Raw genomic sequence first — 20,798 nt, 5'->3', positions numbered from 1 at the left:
CACCCATCAAAATTTTCTTAGCAAGCCTACACATATGTATGTGTTCTTGTTTGTTTTGAATTTCTAAAAAAGAGATGTTTTCATGGAAAATTCAGATAACAGAGCACACATAGAACAGTCTATTAGAAACATTCTAGCCTTATATACGTAGATTGAAATGGGCACTGATGCATTATATGCATTCCTTCTTATGAAACAAACCGTGCTCTATTGCCACGTGGAACTACATACAAATATACATATATATAAGACTCTTAACCCAAAATGAGATTTAAACCTTATCCATGCGTTACCTCTCCTTTTTGATAGGTGAAATGGCGAAAGGATGGTCGAACAATCACAGCCGATAGAAGAATCCGCATTGGTGCCACAGGAAGTCTCTACATTCAAAACGTCACCGTTACAGATGGTGGCCGCTACGAATGTTCGCTGACAAATGAACATGGACGCAAGACAGCAGCTGGACTAGTGACTGTAAGGTAAGTGCATCCACAAATATTCATATATAACGCATAGATTCCAATTTAGGTTTCCATTTTTCAAATTTGTTCATGCATAAATTGGGAAAATGTCCACGGTTATGCCCAGAAAACTTCTGCTTCCTAATATTTTTTTCCTAGAAATTATCAGTTGATGTATATTGCAGAGAGGTTGGGATCAGGACATTCTAGAGAATTCAGAAAAAAATAGAAAACTGAAAGTTTGACATTTAATTTTCATTTGCAAGCTGTGTTGGTCTCTGATTTTACCCATGAAAATAATTCATGAGGTAGCAATATCTACGTATAAATAGGACTTGATAGGGCACTAAATGAAAACGTACCTTCCTTCCTTCCTCCCCTTCCTGTTTAGACATCCATTTGTTGTCTCTAAAATATTTCCTGAAATTTTCATTACTCATACAAAATCTCTGAACACTTTAAAACACCTGCAAACATCTCATCATGAAATTTTAATGAGTAATAGAGATGAGTAAGTGATGTATGTAATATTACAAAAGTATTATCACCTTAAACTATAATATCATATTGTTATCACCGAGCGCAATACAAACATTACAACATCACCTAACATTTCCTCATCACCTACCGCATTACCCAACGTTACTGCATTGCAAAAGTGATGTTGTAATGTGATAACACATTTCAAAACATTGCCTAACATTACCGCTTTTCATAATACAACCCTCGGTGGCAATTGTCGACGGCGAGTATCGGACTGCTTTGGGCTTATTTTAGGCTGGCTCAAAGGTGACTTTTTGGCTGATTTCGGGCAACACAAAATTGATTTACATACTTAATCTCGAATGAACGCTTTGCTCAAGTCGACCTCTTGAATTCGACAAAGATCTTCCCGACGCCCTTTCCAAAAATGATGGCCGTCTCGTGAAGAAGCACCGAAGATGTATAGCAAAACGATGTCCATTCTTAACAGTCTACCAATTTGGAAAGAAAAGGGACTTGTCGTTACTACTCTTTACCTGCCCTATCATCAAAGATCACATAGCCACAAGTACTGATTCTTATACCGAATCATAGCAGAATATGAAAAGTGGCGCCTTTATGAATTTAAGACAAAGAAAGAGATGGGTGAGCCCAGGGGTTCACCAAAGCTGTAATAGGCCATAAAAACGGAGCATGACTCGCATAAGCCAACCTAATGTTCGACAAAAATGGGCCCACAACAAAGATCATGTTCACCCTCTCGTACCAGAATCTTCCGTTTTATGTTGTAATTCGCCGAAGCATTCCTTACGTTCTGGGTTACATTTATTTTGACTATCCTTTCCACGAATTTTATTTTCTGCCAAGTCATAGACGTTTTCGGTACATCAAACTCATGTAGCAGCGCCTACATAAAGGTTATTAAGGTTAACTAATTCATTACTTCTGCAAACCGCTTAAGAAAAGATTCACTTCCGAGAATTTCGTGTATGCTCTTTGGAATTCATCCTGAACCTCAGCGGAAACTTCAGATTGACGTTGAAGAAGAGGGTTACGAAAAGCACTGAAACTGTCGCCTGCAGTGCGGCGTGATGTTGTTGAAGCCGTCGTCTCCTCCCCTTATTGATTCTTGGTCAACAGTTTTCACGATAAGTTTATATGGAATGTGGTACCTGATGACGGCCGGGATTGTGTTGCTGTGAATAATAAAGCGGTATTCGTCTGAAACTCGCTGCACAGTCATATGCGGATATTACAAGAAGCGATAAGATGTTGTACTTGCCTCCGCCATTGTTATCTCGTAGTAGGAGTGCATGATGAAAAGGTTCACTTCATCCGTTGCCTACGCGAAGCTGCTGAAGTGGATGCCACAGATTGTTGCGAAACAGTTGCAGCAGGCGGAACCATGCCCTTGGTCAACGTTGATCGTAACCCAGTCACCAAATCAATCGACTAATGCCGATTATCCGTACCGGACCTTAAGTGCCTCCTCCTTTTCATTTTATGGGAGCGTCCTTTCTATTTAACTACCAGGTGCACTGATAGCGTCCCTCAATTCAGTGAGTATCTGCAAGACCGCAAAGTTCTTGCAAGCACCTACATAGACACACGCTTGACCAGTCGCTCCAGACATTTCAACGAAAATGATGTTATGCTGAATTGTCTGAAGTTTTTTGGATTTGAATAATCACCTTTCCCAGGCTTAAGTATAAAGACTACCTTAACCTTCTGCCAGGAGGTAGGTACGTAGCCCAAAACAAGACATCCTCGAAAAATATTTGTTAGAAGTTGCTCTAAGTCCTCTATGCCCTCCTTTTGCACCGTTGAATAGACGCCATCCAGACCATTTGAGGTGTTCAAAGGAGAGTGTAGCGGCTATTACAGTCACTCTAACAGTGTCCTAATTCTCCTTCTTGAAAGGTTCCGCCAATTCCCTCCCTCTCACTTCTATCACCTGTTCTACCGGGGGGTGTACTTCCTGTAGAGGGTCTCACTCTCGACTCTGAAAATTCTATCCGGTTTTTTAAGAGATTCCTACTTGGCCGGGACTCTGCACAACCTGCAAATCTCCCTTTCTCCTTTCAGGGGGAAAATCACCAGCAATCACCTCAGAATGTTGGCACTGTTGTGCCGGAAACCTCAAATTCCTACAATGTACCTTTACGGCAAAGTATGCATGTGACAGTTGAAATATCCCTTTAATGAAGTATGCTCCCTTAGACGGCAAACATTCCAGGGTATTTTGAACGACCTTGCGCGTAGGCCATTCGGAGACCCCAAAAACATTACCGTAAAAACAATTTCAAGCAACGAAAAATTTTTCTACATAATTACTTCACCACGGCATAACAAGCGCCTTTCGGTCTAGGCCTACCTTAGTAAGATCTAATTACTTTCTTGCCCACAATAAATTACCCTTCAATTGCCTACAACTTAAATCGCTCCTTCAGAGCAAGAAAGATTTCTATCCTCGAAGTAAGCCGTCCCGAACCCAGAGAGTAGCGGTATCCAATAAGTCGAGCGATTGCACTCCGGTACACGTTACTTTGTAGGATGCAGATGGTGCTAGTGGCGTCCTAGTCCTTTCTAGTTGCGCCCTAAAGATTGGACACCGACCCGAACCCGCAGTGTATGTAACGCTTTCACCAGACGCGCTGCGATTATTGCAGAGAACGCATTTTTCGCACTGCAGGTGTTTGCTTAGTGACCTACCTGACTGCATCTGCCGCATGCTGTCCTCCAGTCCTTCCGTCAGGTCTCCTGCAAGTTGCTAACGTGTATCCACAGTCCAGACACCCATCCGATTTTGATTTTCCCACTCTACTTCGACCCTCTCTAATGGGCACGTAGGCTCTAGACTAGAAACGAGAGCCTTCTCGCTCAGACTCCGCCACCCTTCGTTTTCCGTATGGAAGACACTTCTGCTCCATTGTCTTGCCTTCCGTGGGCTTAATGAACAGAGTCGACAGTCCAGTCCTCCTGGCTTTTGGTTTGTAGCCTCTTTGTCTTTGGGCAAGCGGATCTCAGACAGCTTAGTGAGTTCTTTCCTCTTATGCTTCTTTATCTTGTTTTTTTTGGGTGCTGGAAACTATTTGGATAAAGTCTCCTTCAGGTACGTCTTCCTCTCTCCGTTTTCTTCCATTTCGCTTTGTTGTGGGCTATAGGCGATCCGTTTGTCTTCTGCTGCTCTCCACCCCTCCGCCTATAGAAAGAGATGCGGTCCAATAGTTTTTCCAGTTCCATTAGTCCGTTTTTGACGCCTTTGTTAACGTTCTTCTGGAAGAACTTTGCCGACCGCACTTCACCAATGTCACGCATTTCCTGGTGAGCCTTTCCTCTTCGGCTCTAGCTAGGACGGCTGACTGCACTTCCACTCGGTTCATATCCACCTGCTCAGGATTAGCGATTCTGGCTGAGCTTTTTTTCCAGAGCGGGGACACTGCAGGGTATTGGAGTTGCCATCCCCGCACCATCAGTCGCGCCACTTTGCAGGGCTTTCTCTTTATTTCGCGGTCGCGGTATTACATAAGGTTTTTCAGCCTTCGTCGCCTCTTTCACTGCTCACTGCAGTGAGCGGTGCATTTTCGTGCTGCACCCAAACCAGTCAGCCCTTCCTACTTCCCTGATATTTCGTCGATTTTTTTTTTTGTTTTAGCATGTTTATTGGTCATGGACATTTCACCAGCGCATCGTGTGCAAGGGAGCAGGCCGCAATAGTCAGGGACGGGTGTACTTTGTTTCTCTTGAGTTTCAACCAACAGTCGCCAAACCGGTTCTTTACCTTCCGAACCTTCAGCTCCATTCATAGCAACGACCAATATGTCTTTCCAGGTTTTATTGAGTTATTAAAATCGACTCCTTGGATGTTTGCCTACTTGTCTATCACACGCACTTTTCTCAGAAACGGTTACACCTATTGACATAAAATGTTGGTGGAAAAACAAACTGTGAACCCTCATGCATGCCAAATTATGTCGTTCCACGTTAAAGTTACCGAATATAGCCAAGTGGGGTATCAACAGAAGGGTCTCAATTAGTACTTTTCGTAGCAAGTCTCAGGACTAATTTTCAGAAAGTATCCAAAGTATTAAATACATCGTTCCCGACGTGTTTTTTTAGGTGAGTGTTGGTTCCCCAATACGACTCCTTCCTTTTCCCGCACTCTTTTATTACCTCTTAATTTGCTAGCAATCCGTTTTGGTGCCATTTGCACTCCCTGTGATACTAGCGACCCAACAGGATCCAGCTTTTCGTTGGGCCCTGGGGTCTAATGTAAATATATAACCATAAATCTGTCATCATGTTTTTAAGGTTTTTTTTCAAAAATTGATTCGCTGTCTGTCCAGATGCCTATTTGTCCATCTTTCTCCATGTTCTAATCTAATCTTGATAGGGTCGCGGCTTTGCTCTTTATAGGTCTTAGCTGGGTGATCACCCTCATCATTCGAGCTATGCAGGAAGCTCCCCTGACCTTTATCCTTCATCTTCTTTGATCAGAGATGAGTTAAGGCTGAGAAGCTTTTTCTGCATAAGCCATCTCATGATCCTGAACTGCCTCCTGCCCCCTCCCATCTTGTATAAATGAAGCGGAAGTCACAACCACTTTGAATGACCAGATCTCTTTTTGTGGCTCATTATTCTACGTCCTTCCTCCTGCCAGTTTTGAACACTTCCTCCTCTAATTTCTTCTAGTGTAATGTATAGTAGATGCCAAGTACATAATCGACCACCGAAGCCCTACAATCAAGAAATCTCAATGGGGCACTGACAAATTTCATGCCATATACAAATGAGCCATCAGATATCCTTAATTATTTATGGAAAATAACTGTCATCGACGCCTTTCCCCGATAATATAATTTTCACTAAATGTTTCTACTTCACAGTATTAGAGATAAAGTTCTTACAACGTATAATCTCCTTTAAAAATTATTGAGTTAACCATGAATCCTTTTAAAAAAAAAATCCTACAAACTCATTCAGGACCTTCGTGTTTTTCTGAATAATCCCAACTGACACGGAAATTACTTTTTCAAATCAGGATTAAGTTTTCCGCAGCTATACGTTTCTGTGCCTCATACCACTCATCTTTCTGTCATTGTCCTGTGTTTTAAGGATTTATATATGCATATATTCTCCAACAACTGCAAAACATCATACCAAAACTGTTTCAACATTGTTCTTCCACCCCAAAGCAACGAATGACCCTTACCATAAAAGTACTTAGAAAAAACAACAGAAAAAACACTCGGTTGAAATAGTCCTAGAAAAAGGATACTCTCCGCAGTTTTAAACGTTCTGATTTAACTTTGGCAGAAGATTTCAAACCCGTTGAGATCGTAACCCAAAGTGTGGAGCATCATTAGCACAGCAGATGCTACATAGAAGTTGGTCCTTTTTCGTCGCAAACAAATAGAACCTAAAAGGGACGGATATTAAGATTTGCAGTTGGTTGTTTACTTTCCTTGAGATGTGTACAGAGGCTAACCGGGAATACCATGATATACACAAGCAAAAGAGAAACTTTGTCAGGATATCTTCAGTCTTCATTCATTCGAATTTTAGGATATGCGATTTATTCCATATTATCATAGAAATTTTTGAGTTGAGAGGAAACCCGAACTAACATAAATGTTTCAAATGAGAAACGAGAATGGATTGAAGGAACCCTTTGATATACGATTAAAATGATAAATGATGAGCGAGTAAGGAGTTGGAATTTTGGTTTTGAAACTATGCGGAAACAGCGGAATTGATTATTCATCAAAAGAGGGTCCAGAAGATTTGTAATATTGACCCGGTTTCCAGCAAAAACCCCATCGTTTTTAAGCATCAGAGAAAATTTATAGTTTTCGAATACGCTCGAGATATTTTCGAGCAAACATAAATTTTAATCCTTGCTTTCCTGGCACGTCATCACTTCATTGCCATTCAACTTGATGAAAGATAATAGGAAACATGAATGAATGAAAAATTACAATCAGGCTATATGCATTCTGATGTAATTACACAGCCCATCCACAACCTCAACCCGAGGACCTCCACTCCGTGCACAGGACAACAACCCCATTGTCGGCTTTTACAAATTCCGGTACTTTAATCGAACATTACAGCCGTAATTTTCATCTCTTTGACATAATATTCCAGATAAATATGCGTAAATATTCTGGGAAAAATGATGATGTACAAAAAATCATCCTTCCTTGTTAAAAGCGGGAATTAATCGATATAAACAGAATATTCGGAGCATTTTGGGATATGGGCCATGGTAAAATTTGTATTTTTAGTTTTTCCTATTTCTTCGGACATGGTGGTGGCGGGACTACTATTTAGATATTACTTCACGGGGTGGTTTGGCTTTTGACAATGACCCATCTGCCCAGCGCTTGGTTCAGATCCTCTCCTCCTCTCCTCTCCATTGCGAACCTTGGACAGTAAAACATCACATGTGCTGGATGCTCCGCATCTAGGATAATTCGGTGAATCATCCAACTCAAAGCGGTTCCGATACTGCCTGTAACAACCACCTTGCCCCGTGAAAAACTGAATAATGTGATAGTTGGTCTCCTCATGTTTTTACTCAAGCTACACCCTATTTTTGGGGATGAGCCTATGCTTCCACCAGAGGTCATTCACCAGAATGTCAACAGGAATCTATGTGGTTTGAAAAGCACTGCAAACCCTCAAAGTCATCAACCCGTAAACCGAATTCACTTGTTTCCGTTCCTGAGAGTTTGCAGGCACTTCTGTCAACACAGGTGACGAGTAAAGCAGGATTGACCACACCATCCCGGCTAGAATCAGCCTCCGATCGTGTTTCAGGCCGCTAGTATTCAGAAACATTCTTGCAAATGCCGCGGTGGTACTGGTTTCCTTTTGGTGTGCGAACCCTGAGTGTTCCCTAAGCTACCTGGGGGCTTTCTTTTGGTATGCATACTCCCTAAGCAACCTAGGCGTATTTACTAGCCGGCTTTGATACGACCGTATATCCATCGGCTTCCCCTTGCACAGTGTTCTTTTTCCTACTGCACTACTTCCGTCCACATCCTCTGCAAAGCCAACAATCTAGTTGTCTCTGGGAGGAAGAGCAAGCATCCCATTCCACATAATATTCCACAACAGAAGAGCCAGTGTCAATACCTGCGGTATATCCCCGCTGTGACAATGTACTGTTTGGATCCTTCATCCGTTCCACACAGGATAGTCCACTCTGAAAAGTAATTTTCAACCAGATTCGCTAAATACCCGGAAACGCCTATGTCAGCCAACGCCCTTTAGATTCTATTCCAGTTGGTCGATATGAATGCGTTTTTGATATCCAATGCCAACATGACACAGCAGGCGTCAGAAACAAGTACGTCTTCTGCCAGATTCACGACCATGGTTATTGCATCCACCGCTGACTGGGCACAACGAAAACCATTCTCTCGCTCCAACAAACTATTGCTGTCTTCTATCATGGGTAAGAGTCTGCTGACTCTCTCCGTTATCTTCCCCATGGTATCCAAAAGGTGGTTTGAGCGATATGATGCTGGGCCTCCAGGTTGCTTGTTAGGTTTGGGAAGAAACACCAATTTTTGCTTTTTCCACCGCTGAGCATGAAATATTAATATTATTAGCCAAAATGTTGGGCCTAATCTCCTGTGGCAGCTTCAAAGCTTTGCTGGAAATGTCATCTCAATCTAGTCTTGTCGCTGATTCTACCACATATTTCCTGCAGCCCACGCATAATTACTGGAGGTATTATATTATGGCCTCGTTGAGCTGAACAATCGCTTGCCTTCTATTACTTTCGTGGTGAGGAAGCAGAATGGTAACAATCTCTTTCGGGAAATGTGGGAAGATCACCTGGAGTGGTCTTCGCAGCCTTTTCATTAATACACTGTAGACCCCACTCCAAGGGTTTATATCGACATGGTCGCACAACTGTCGGAAGCAGTTCTTTACACCCCTCCGAAGGTTTCTTCTAAGTGGCCACGCAGTTGCCTGTGTCTCCTCTCGAACGTCGCTATCGCACTTTCCCCTTCTTGTCCGGAAACATGCGGCTCGCAAACTTGCGATTTCGTTCTTCCACTAGTAGCTGGGTTCGCTACTGGGTAGTAACCGCCTTCTGGGCGTAGTAGGCTTTGAACATAGAATTGGATGACTTTTTCTTTTGCCGTACCATGCGAAGATATTGTATGTCAGACTTCAGCACCGCGGAAAGCATGTCCCTCTCAAAAGCTTCCGCAGTCCAGCCAAGCAAATGACCAGGCATTCTGTGAAAACTCTTTTCAAACTCGATTCGCTTTTGACTTCCATGCAGATGACATAGTGGTCACTGTGAGTATAGTCCTCACTAACTTGCCAAATGAATCTATCGACCAAAGCAGCGCTCACGTATGTCAGGTGCACTACAGACCCTAGCATGCATAAAGCCCCAACATTCGCGAGTACCACTTCCAGCTCCGCTAATGCTTCGGACAGAATACGTCCTCTCGCATTCGTTGCCCGGCTGCCCATTCAAGATCCCAAGCATCAAAATCACCTTCCATAAGTATCGGCCAACGTCCTCTTGCATCCAAAACCAGAACACTCAGAATCTGCTCATACTTCGCAATTGTAGCACTGGGTGGAGCGTAGCGGCTGTAAATGTGAACTCCTTCACCTTTACTTTGATAAAGTCTTCCTCCGGATGGTCCATTATTTCCTAGAAGACTTGTCCTTCACACGCTCATAGCGCAGCCTGGTCCGTTTGGTCTTTCATCCAAATGCCACCATCCAGATTTCGATATGGCTTACGAATTATCGCCACATCTATGTTTTCGATAGTGAGTCCTGCGTTGATTTGTACCAACCTCATCAGCAATTTATGTTGAGGGCTGTTCTGTATTCCGGACACCGGCTGCTGTCTGCAATATGCTCATGGTCCACTTCCCTTAAAGAATTTTGTTTCAACTTCACAGTCCTTGCTGATATGGCGTTCTACTCCAAATCTCCTGCATTACTTTAACCTGCCATTTGAGCTGATAAATACCTTCGCAATATGACCGAAGCCGACACATAACCCAGCCTATTCTTATTCTCCCTGCTCCCAACAGTTTGGGGGCTATCTCTAATGATAGGCGGTTTGTGTTCTGCCGTAGGCTTTTCTGAGCGTTTTCATCACTTACTCTATATTCCGACAAGATCAAACTGTTTCTCCAACCCGTCGTAGTGATTTCAACTATATCTTTGCAAATTATAGTGATCTCCAGCCTGCTATCCCTTATATCGGCTTTCTGTCCTAACGACTTTCAGATTTGGCTCAAGAATTTCTCCATAGTTACAGCCTTGGATTTCTTAAGATCTTCTTTCTACGACCGTCTAACGTGGCTGACATTATCTCCTAAGTTTGTGAGTTCGCGGTCTACCTTCATTGTCCTGAGAATGTCAGCATGTGACCTTTCACCTCGTTTGGAAATGATAACTACCTCCGATCTTATCTTCCTCTGATCCTTTTTTTGCCAGTAGCCACATTTCTCCAGACTTCCACATCCGCCTTGAGAGATTGACTCCTTTCCCAGGAGTTACGGTTACATGAGTTTCGCCGACGGCTTCAGCCGTTGTCGTCAAGTACTCCACTTTTTTGGTAGTTGAGTCCTTATTTTTTTTTGGTCTTTGCTTACCTGTTAATTCGTTCAACCTCCCTGGCTTCCCCTTTTTTGTGTTCTGAACAGGCATTGCTCGTAACCCCTGGTTCACTTTTTCCTTCGAAACCTTCACCCCTCTTCCATCTTGAGCCTTGCCGTACACCTAATAGATGCCCCTTATCATGGCCCTTATATTCTAGTGAATATTCCAGCGTTCATTTATAAATTCACATTTTACCCAGTGCCATAAATGCAGCTCCCGATTGGTCGCTGCCACCAATATCCCTCGGGTGGTTCGACGGTAATAATGCCCCACCTAGTCGCCAACCTACCATACCGTACCTTCTGAGCATACATCAGATAGCTGGATTTACATGCGTCAATGCGACTCTGTTGTGGTCCATTGTTTCTAGTTCCAGGTCGCTCCTAATATCACCTCCCACATGCAGATGAGCTGTGTTATTACCCAATCTACTTTCCTTGGATTTAGGAGAGTTGTTCTCAATGTCGAATCCGTGAGTGTGTGGTACGGCATAAAGGGCTCATTCGACACCCTCCAATTCTTGACCAGCACGTTCATCAGAATGTTTCCTAGAGTCATGTTTAGTACCTCTTGCCGGGCACTAGTCACGAATGTTGGCATCTTCCCTAGATTATATATTTCTGGCCTTTTACCAAGAATGAGTTCAAGAAGATACTCACCTCTTCGATTGGCATAGTTGCACCCCAAGATCTCGTGTTGGGCATTAGCATCACAGCCGAAGAAGAACGGTAGCGCCCTCCTCTCGTAGAGCATCACTAATTTAACGATTAAGTCCTCTAGGATTCAAATGTAGTCTGATGGGAAGTAGCGCTATCCCACGACTGCCTCCCTGCCTCAATGGGAAGCTAATCTTTTCTCCTGCTCGATCCTGCCCTTTCGACCTCTATCGCCTCCGTGATTCCTACGGGAATATCGGTAGGCTATCCACCCAATGTGTCCTCCGCAGTATTTTTGTGCTTTTTGTACTCATGCACTTTTTTGTGTTCATGCACTTTTTGTGCTCATGCACAGGAATGTTGCCAAGTCTGTAATTGAGGCAATTACAGCGTTTAAATCCCTCCAAGAACCAATCATCTACCCGTATCGTGAGGTGTTTGCCTTTGCTCTCCATCTTACTTCTAAGGACTCTCTACAACCACGTGTGGAAATTTTTATTCTGAACAATTTAGAGGCCCAGAAGATTCTCCGTCGCCATGGTCACGACTTTTGGGAAGGTAGACTGTCATCATGTGGGACCCTGATATATCATCCAAACTTCATGTCGACATTATTCTTCCATTCCAACGTAGTCTTAAGTCTATAGTTCTAAGCCAGTCCACCGTGTCCTCCGTCGCGCAAACCACTAGTATGTTTGAGACCTTGCTCATCTGCATGACAACAAGGTCTTCGATGATTTCTTGCTCCTTACGACTGACTACCTGTTCCGGAAATAACTTGGGCACTGCAGCCAGTCACCGCTCTAGAATAGCTTCCTTCAGATAGCGTAGATACCATTTTGCGTCTGCATCACTGCTGGTCGCTGCCTTAATTGGTTGTGATCTTCGCAATAGACCAATGTTAACCTTGGTTCCAATGCTTGACAGGAATAAATGTTCTACATAAGAAGGACATTCCAAAAAAACCCGTAGCTATTATCAAAACGACATATGACGTCCAAAATGCCACGTGCGGCTTACAGGTAAATTCTCACAGTACTGGGAAGTTGAAAGCAAAATCTGCGTGCTACCTTGGCTGCAGGACGGGGAGGGTTTCAATGGATTATGACAACGGGTGCGGTGGTCGAGATGGTGGCGAGAGCTCCTTGACCCCACTGCCTCGAGTTCGAAGTCTGCTGCTCCCCGTTCCAATTTTGCCTAAGACAATATCTAACAAACAATGTGGTGTGTAGTATGCAGATATGGGCCAGATGTCCGTAGACGTGTTGATCAGGAAGCAGGAGCGGCAATGAATAGGTCACAAGTGGAGGAAAGGCAATAATTCCATTGCTAGTTACACCATGTAATGAAACCCACTTTCGCAGGATGGCAGAAGAACCGATCGTCCTTAAATTACGTAAAGTGGAATAGTGGAGGACAAGTGCAAGCTTCTTGGAAAATCGTAGAGGGAGATGTAGGGAATTGCGGGGAACTGACCGCGATGCCACAAAGGTGTGGTTGAGACTCTATACATCCTACATATGCGTCTCTGACAACCATATATTCCGATAATGAAGCACTCGAAACTGTCTATACGAAAATTTGCTTTAGTGAGATAATAGTCGCTTGCTTCATTTCGAGATAAAATATCTTACTTCTTACGATTGGTCGTAGCTGCAGGTATATAGCTAGCCAAAAGTCTGGGGGATGTTTCTTGAATAAGTCATTATTTTAAAAAGAAATAACTAATTATTTCTCATCATATATTCTTTCAGAGATAATGACATCCTTGCACCTGGCGATCGCTATGTTCACATTGCATATGAAGAAGCCTCTAATGACATCGACCTGGCAATCGGTCGCACAATGGAAATGTTATTCACGAATAAATCAGCGAATGGACGAAACCATGGCGATCTTTTCCGCCTCTTCCGCTATCCAAACCCAGCTGCACGAAACCTCGCTCGCGCTGCCGAAATCTACGAACGAACCTTGGTCAAGATTCGTAAATACATCGCTGAAGGTTCAAACCTCACTATGAATAGTTCAGATTATGAATACAAAGAAGTTCTATCACGGGATCACTTGGCCCTTATTGCTGAGCTGTCAGGCTGTACTACACACACCAGGCTTCTGAACTGCACGGACATGTGTTATCACTCTAAATACAGATCCATTGATGGTACATGCAACAACTTAAACAACCCCACATGGGGCTCAGCTTTGACAGCGTTCAGAAGAATCCACAAACCAATCTATGAAAACGGATTCAGCACACCAATTGGATGGAACAAAGGAAAGCTCTATAATGGTTTCCCGAAACCAAGTGCTCGTCTGGTGTCAACCACTTTGATTTCTACGAAAGAGATAACATCAGATACAGAGATTACCCATATGGTGATGCAATGGGGTCAATTTCTGGATCACGATTTAGATCACGCTTTGCCATCGGTGAGCTCCGAAAGTTGGGATGGTGTCGATTGTAAGAAAACTTGTGAATACGCTGCTCCTTGCTACCCAATCGAGGTACCGCCAAATGACCCTCGAATCAAGAACAGGCGATGCATAGATCTAGTTCGCTCAAGTGCGGTATGTGGTTCAGGAATGACATCAGTTTTCTTCGACACAGTTCGGCCAAGAGAGCAAATCAATCAACTCACCTCTTTCATAGACGCTTCCCAAGTCTACGGGTATAGCGAAGCCTTTGCCCAAGAGCTGAGAAATCTTACTACCGAAGGAGGTCGACTGCGCACTGGAGTACATTTTCCTAATCAGAAAGACATGTTACCGTTTGCGGCGCCCCAAGATGGAATCGATTGTAGAAGAAATGTGGAGGAAAGTAATATCAACTGCTTTGTTGCTGGAGATATCAGAGTAAACGAGCAAATAGGATTGCTGGCAATGCATATCATTTGGATGCGGGAGCACAACCGCATTGCAGACAAGCTGAAGGAAATCAACCCCCAATGGGATGGAGACACCGTCTACTATGAAGCGCGGAAAATCGTTGGAGCTGAAATGCAACATATAACCTACAAATATTGGTTGCCAATAATCTTAGGCCCAGAAGGAATCGAAATGTTGGGCGAATACCGTGGATACAATGCATCCCTCAATCCATCCATTTCAAATGAATTCGCAACTGCAGCACTCCGATTTGGACACTCGCTCATCAATCCCAAACTGCATCGGTTGAACTCTAGTTACCAAGAAATTCCCGAAGGACATTTGGACTTGCATAAAGCGTTCTTCTCTCCATGGAGGCTGGTATATGAAGGCGGTGTGGATCCTCTTATGCGAGGAATGATAAACACTCCCGCCAAACTTAAGAGACCAGAGCAAAACCTTAACAAAGAATTGACGGAGAAACTCTTTCATAATTTCCATGCTGTTCCGCTCGATCTAGCTGCCATTAATATACAAAGAGGACGTGAACATGGTATTCCGGAATATAATCATTACCGGAAGTTCTGTAATCTTCCAGTTGCTGAGACTTTTGAAGATTTGAAAAATGAGATAAGTAGCGCAGACGTAAGGAACAAGTTGAAGAAATTGTATGGCCATCCTGCGAATATTGACGTATGGGTTGGAGGAATCTTGGAGGATCAAGTTGAAGGAGGTAAGGTGTTTTTAATTTTTTAATGTCAGTGCCCTTATGACTTGTACATAGATGTCATTGGTTTCTACTTATCCTCATACATGTATACAAATATGAACTAAATAAAGTGATAAGAGCAGCGGGTAAGCACTCAAAGACTCGTCAGTGCCACCCATCTAAACCTATGTTAAGTACGCTGTTAGGTCGCTTTTTATTCTGCCTCTTGTGGCCATTTTCAAGATGACAATTGAATTGTCCATTCTTTTGGTTTTTCAACTATTCGTGCAAGTAGATAACAAGCTGACCAGTCTGGTTTAGTTGACCCTCGAATAACCCTCCTTTGTCATCATCGATGGCACTATAGCCCCATCCCGATTCTTAGTGAAGGTTCTCTGGGGGGTTTGTTGCCAGCGTCGATAGAATCCTCTGAACGCTTACTTGCCGGTGTACCCCATAATCTCCTTCGAGTTAAAAGACGCTGAAAACCCATAATACCCTTTATTTACCCCCGAATGATAGGGTCACAGCTTTCCCCTGCAGAAAATCATGCCTAGTAACGTGGCTCACCGATTAAGGAACGTACAACTGCCGTTCCCATTTGCATTCTACTTAGGAATTAGCCAAAAAGTTGAAGCCCTGAATTTTTCATCTTTTGATCAAGAAGATTATCAACTACATCTTAAATGTATCGTGCTCTAGAATGTCCTTTTGTTCCAGGTGACAAAATGCGTTCACGCCATTTCCTTCATGTCTGAATCCGTTGCTCGTGTTCCCAGAAGGGCGGACGGTTCTAGCAGCTCGTGGCTTATTTGACCAAAATTACACTCTATGTTACTCCAGTCCTACCTCCAAGGAAGTCTACACTAATTTAACTGTAGAGATCGTGAAATTTCAATCCGATTTTCTAGGAGACAACCTATTATGAGTTCAAGACGTGTGATGTGATTGATGTCCCTATGTGTCCTGCAGCTTTTTCAGCCTTGCAGTTAACAGAAAGGAAGAGGCTTTGACATGCTGCATGGTGATTTGACCAACCAACGATCCCCACATGATCGATTTCTCTAAAAGATGTCAGCGGTAATGCGCGCAAGAAGCGTAAGACCAACACATTTGTTGTGGCCAACGCTTTATTGTACCCTCCACCAGGGTTTACATCCACGCGTCCCGCGGGGATTAGGACCGGTGTGCCGGGAGGTGATCAAATCAGCGAGAGATCTCTCAATGAAACTGGGCCCTGCTATAGGAATACGGACACGAAGGCGGGAAGGAAGAGGACGTATGCGCAAGTTGCAGCCTGTGTTCTGACTGCTGTCATGAGAGTTTCTTCCAAGAATGGCAAAATGTCAGAGTGACCATTTACCATCCTCCGGGAATGCCAGTGGAAAAAATGCTTGAGCTCGGAACAAAGCCCACGATTTAACAATCAAAGTTTTCGCGATGGGCTTCTCCATTTGGAGTACACTGATGAGGCTGCGTTAAAGTGGCTCCAGCAGGCAATCCCGGCTTTGAGTTCCGGCGGTCGGCCCAAGTTCACTATTGTGAACACTGAGCTACGCAGGACAGAACATGTCGGATGTTCGTAACCGGCCCCTCGAAGGAATTCAGAGAATATCATCAGCATGCTGGGTGACAAGAACCCGGGCATGGACTTTGGGCACGTCGCGGGTAGCACAGGGATCCATCCTAGGCCCGGTTCTCTGCAACGCTTCCAATGATAGGTTGCTTAGACTTGACATACCAGAGAAGAGTCGCATCTGGTCGGTTATGCAGATGATGTCGCGATGCTTGTTGCTGACCGCACTGTCGAACAGGCGCAAGGCAGGATTGGCGTATTGATGCGACGGGTAAGCCGATGGATGCCCATGCTCATGATTTCAATCTCGCACTAGAAAAAAACCGAAACAGTCATCCTGAATAAGAATAGAATTCCGACTCTGCATCCCATGTCGATGGGTTAGTCAATAATCGAGTCAAACCTAACGGTAAAGTACCTTGGACTGACCTTTTTCGAGCAAATCAAAGTAGCAGCGAACAAGGCTGCAGCTGGAGTTTTGGTCTCAAGTCGGCTAATGGCAAGTATTGGGGCGTCTCGTGCTAGATGTCGAGACGTCTCCTGATGAGTTCGATGCAGTCTCTCCTGCTCTACGGCGTAGAGGTATGGGCTGACTCTCTTGGCAAGGGGGTATATCGTGAGCGTCTCGAGCAAGTACAGAGAAGAGAAGCTTTGCGGGCGTGTCTCCGCACCGCTCTGTCTCTGAAACGGCCGTGATGATCCTCGTAGCCCTTCTTGCTAAGTAAGGTCATATACAAGCGCAAGGGAGGTATTTGTGAAGAACGGCAACGTACACTAGATGAGTGGCAACTCCCTTGGCAAAGTGAGACTAGAGGCAGATGGACTGCGCGGCTCATTGACAACTTGCGCGGCTGAATCGGACGCATGATCAAGCTTCTAAGTTCGCATGAAAATTTCCAATCTTACCTTATATGTTTTGCAATGGAGTTGTGGATGACGCCCATTACAGCTTTTTTCTTGTGGAAGGTGGAATAGGATTCGTCAGCAGTCTATTTAAACATAGGCGAGCAGATGCTGAGGAGCGTTGACAGATGGAGCCGTGTTGCGCATTACGTTCAGGTCCTTCTCGTTGCAAAATTGTCGAGCAGATACTGAGGGGCGTTGACAGGTGGAGCCGTGTTGCGCATTACGTTCAGGTCCTTCTGGTTGCAAAGAAGATTGAACCAGACCGGTGAACCGATCGGATAGCAGGAGGTTTCTTAAACTAACGGTTGCCTTCCTCTCTCCCCCCCCCGTGCGAAAGGAATTCCCTGATTTGAAAGCTTCGCGGCGGAAGGGCTCGAGGTCTAGCCCGAAGTAATGTGGCAAACGGTTCCACGATAACTCTCTGACGATGGGAAGGTATTTAGCTGGAAATCCGACGGCGTATCGTTACGGGAGTCCAACATTACGTGCTTAAATATATTCACTCATCCTACCCCAAAAAATTTTTCAAATGCGCTCGGCACTAGCATCTAGTTCCGCACTTGTCACGAGGAACAGAACCCGTTTGCCTGCAGATGATAAAATCAGCGAGAGAGATTCTAATGAAGCTCGTTCCGCCCGTAGGAACACTAACATGAAGGCGTCAAAAAAGAGGATGTATGCGCAAGCTGCAGCGGTAGTTCTGACCGATACCGTGGGAGTTTTTTTTAACGATGGTAAAATGTCCGAGGCACTATTTGTAATCCTCGTGAATGACTGTGGAAAGAAAGGTTGGAGTCTACGACGAAGCAAAGGTTTAATAATTAATGTTTTCGCGATGGGCTCCTCTATTTGGCGTGCACCGATGAGGCTGCTTTATAATGGCATCAGCGGGTAATTCCAGCTTTTGGCTCTGAAGGTCTGCTCAAGTTCACTACTGTGAACACCGAGTTGTGCAGGACAGAGTATGTCAGATGTTGCATACCCGGCCCTCTAAGGAAGGCAGGGGACCTCGTTCACATGCTTGGAGAATAAAACGCGGGCATTGATCTCGGATATTGGAAGGGTAAAACTGGTAAATGATAGGACTCCACAAATATAGAGGCTTTCAGCTTGGTTTTCGAACTGAACCAAAGACCCTCAAGGTGTTCAGAGGCAGTTATAATACGATGCTCTACAGAAAAGTCTGTTACGTCCGGTGTGGATTTCACCGGAGTTTCCAGTTTATTCCCACCTTCCGCCGCAGATTCTGCTTCCTTGCGTCCGATTTCTCTAAGTATAGTAGTAAACTAGTGCAAGCTACCCTACCACAAGAAGGTGGTTTCCGAAGGGGGTCTTTAACTCATACTCAAACTTTAAAAACCAATATCCCCCCTCCACAACAGGAATCCTTAACGGAAATCTAAATTTAAGTTTATATACAATATTTTGAAATCTTTTATAAAAATGTCTTCTATCTTTCCAGGCAAAGTTGGACCACTATTCCGATGTCTTCTCATTGAACAATTCCAACGATTGCGTGACGGCGATCGTTTCTACTACGAAAATCCTTCATCATTCCTTCCTGAACAACTTGCACAAATAAGACAAAGTAGTTTGGCTCGAGTGCTGTGCGACAACGGTGACAACATAACTGAAGCTACAGACAACGTCTTCCTCTTACCAAGCCTTCAACATGGGTACAAGTCCTGTGAAGAAATACCTGGTCCCAATCTATATTTCTGGCAAGAATGCGACACATGCAACTCTCTTCCACCTCTCCTTAGCTCCTATGTCCCACAAACATATCATCGGTCAAAACGCTCAGCTGCAGATGACCCCAAGTCCGTTGTTGACTTTGTCGATACCACAGAGGAACGTATAACAGGACTCGAAGAACTGATCAACAGCTATCAAAAAGAACTTAAGAAATTGAAAAAGAAGTTGAAGAAATTAGAGACTTCGTGTAGTGCGAACACCAAGCATCAACATCACCACTGTCAGGATTCATCGGGAAATCGTAGATTGAATAATGAAATCTGGAATCAGGACGAATGTACCAAGTGTCAGTGCAAACATCCACAGGTTACCTGTATCACTGAACGGTGCGCACCTGTAACATGCCCCAATAATGTGCAGCCTGTAAAGTATCCTGGAGAGTGCTGCGAACAGTGTCCGAGTACTACCCCTAACCCGGAGCCAGCAGTTGCAGCTTGAAATTGAAAATTTATTAGTGACCAACTGTTCGTTACCACAGAAAATAGATTGTGTAAACTTTGAATAGAATGAAAACAGGTGGAAATTGTTATAAATTGCTACCATAGATATTATAAACTAAGAACTCAACCCTTCTTAATAGACAAAATTTATAAACAGATTTTAATGAATATGAGAATACGAACGAGTTGAGGTTGAAGGTATATCGCTGAGGATGTGGGAGAAATTTTCGGTTAATTTGCAAAAGATATTTTTATTTGCCTTTCAAATTTTAATGATGATGAAAATCTTCAAATTTTAATTAGTTTTGAACTAACTTATTATGATATGATCATCACAAATCCTTTGAATGTTTGATTTCCACTTCGTCTTTGTTATGTATAACACTCCTAGTGATATATCCTCACAGAAAAATCTCGCTTAAACCAATCCAATTCAAGCTCACCAACTTGCGTGAAAATGATCAACGAAAATGTAATTTTTCTAAATGTTTATTTTTACCTTTGTTTTTTATATTTCTTTCCACTTTGAATTTACAAAATAAATAATATACTTTGAAGCTAAATTTTTATCTTTTATTTTATTTTAACCCCAGATACTTCCATCATTCTTAACAACTAAGCTGATACCAAGCCTTTGCTTTCCCTTTTTCATTAAGTTTTCCTGGATCGTATCATTCCAGAAACTTAATAACTGACAGTAGAATGAATAGTCCAAACCAAAAAATTAATTTATTGGCCTTATCCAGTTCCACCCCCATATAACTTGTATCTTTCTTTACAAAAAAATTTAAAGATAATCGAACTATCTAAAATAGTAAAAAACCGCAGTACGAAAGTGTATTTTTGACGTAGTGCTATTCCTTTAGCTGAAGGTATAGATGCAAATTGTGGAAATATTTTCGTTTAGTCCAGTATCCTTATAGTGATATGATGTGATTTTAGGACTTTCTCTAATTTGCCTTTTACTGAATTCATCTTAAATTCCATAAAAGAAATTGGAACAGATTCAGAATCTGAGTCAATTCAAAATAAATTTTAAAAATGTCTAACGCACAAATATTTTTTTTTCTTCCTTCTTCCTATCTACCGAGGGTTTTTATTTATTCAAAAACCAGAACTTTATAAAAGTTTTCAAATGCTAACAACTCCAAAAACCCAGTAAGCACTTTACGGACATTGTTAATAAATGTAAAAATATAGGACCCTAATTTTAAGTGTCGTTCAAATGATAAAACCGTATATGCATTTACGACGACTGTGAAATTACATTTAATAAAATAAATAGAAAAGAAA

At 43.2% G+C, this 20,798-nt stretch overlaps 1 protein-coding gene across 3 annotated transcripts in view; it reads left to right on the top strand.

The window, feature by feature from the left end:
* Positions 1–20,798, top strand: part of LOC119647734 (peroxidasin) — a 215,687-nt gene extending 194,889 nt beyond the window's left edge. For all 3 annotated transcript variants that reach the window (XM_038048843.1, XM_038048841.1, XM_038048842.1), the window contains exons 9-11: positions 310–479; positions 13,009–14,852; positions 18,773–20,798. In XM_038048843.1, coding sequence (XP_037904771.1) covers positions 310–479; positions 13,009–14,852; positions 18,773–19,503 — 2,745 coding nt within the window. In that variant the 3' untranslated portion in view covers positions 19,504–20,798. The remainder of the gene's footprint in view (positions 1–309; positions 480–13,008; positions 14,853–18,772) is intronic.

This window comes from Hermetia illucens, chromosome 2 (assembly GCF_905115235.1).
Source record: "Hermetia illucens chromosome 2, iHerIll2.2.curated.20191125, whole genome shotgun sequence".
Taxonomy (NCBI): domain Eukaryota; kingdom Metazoa; phylum Arthropoda; class Insecta; order Diptera; family Stratiomyidae; genus Hermetia; species Hermetia illucens.
Note: the sequence above shows the minus strand (reverse complement) of the source record. Positions and strands in the feature narration are given on the sequence as shown.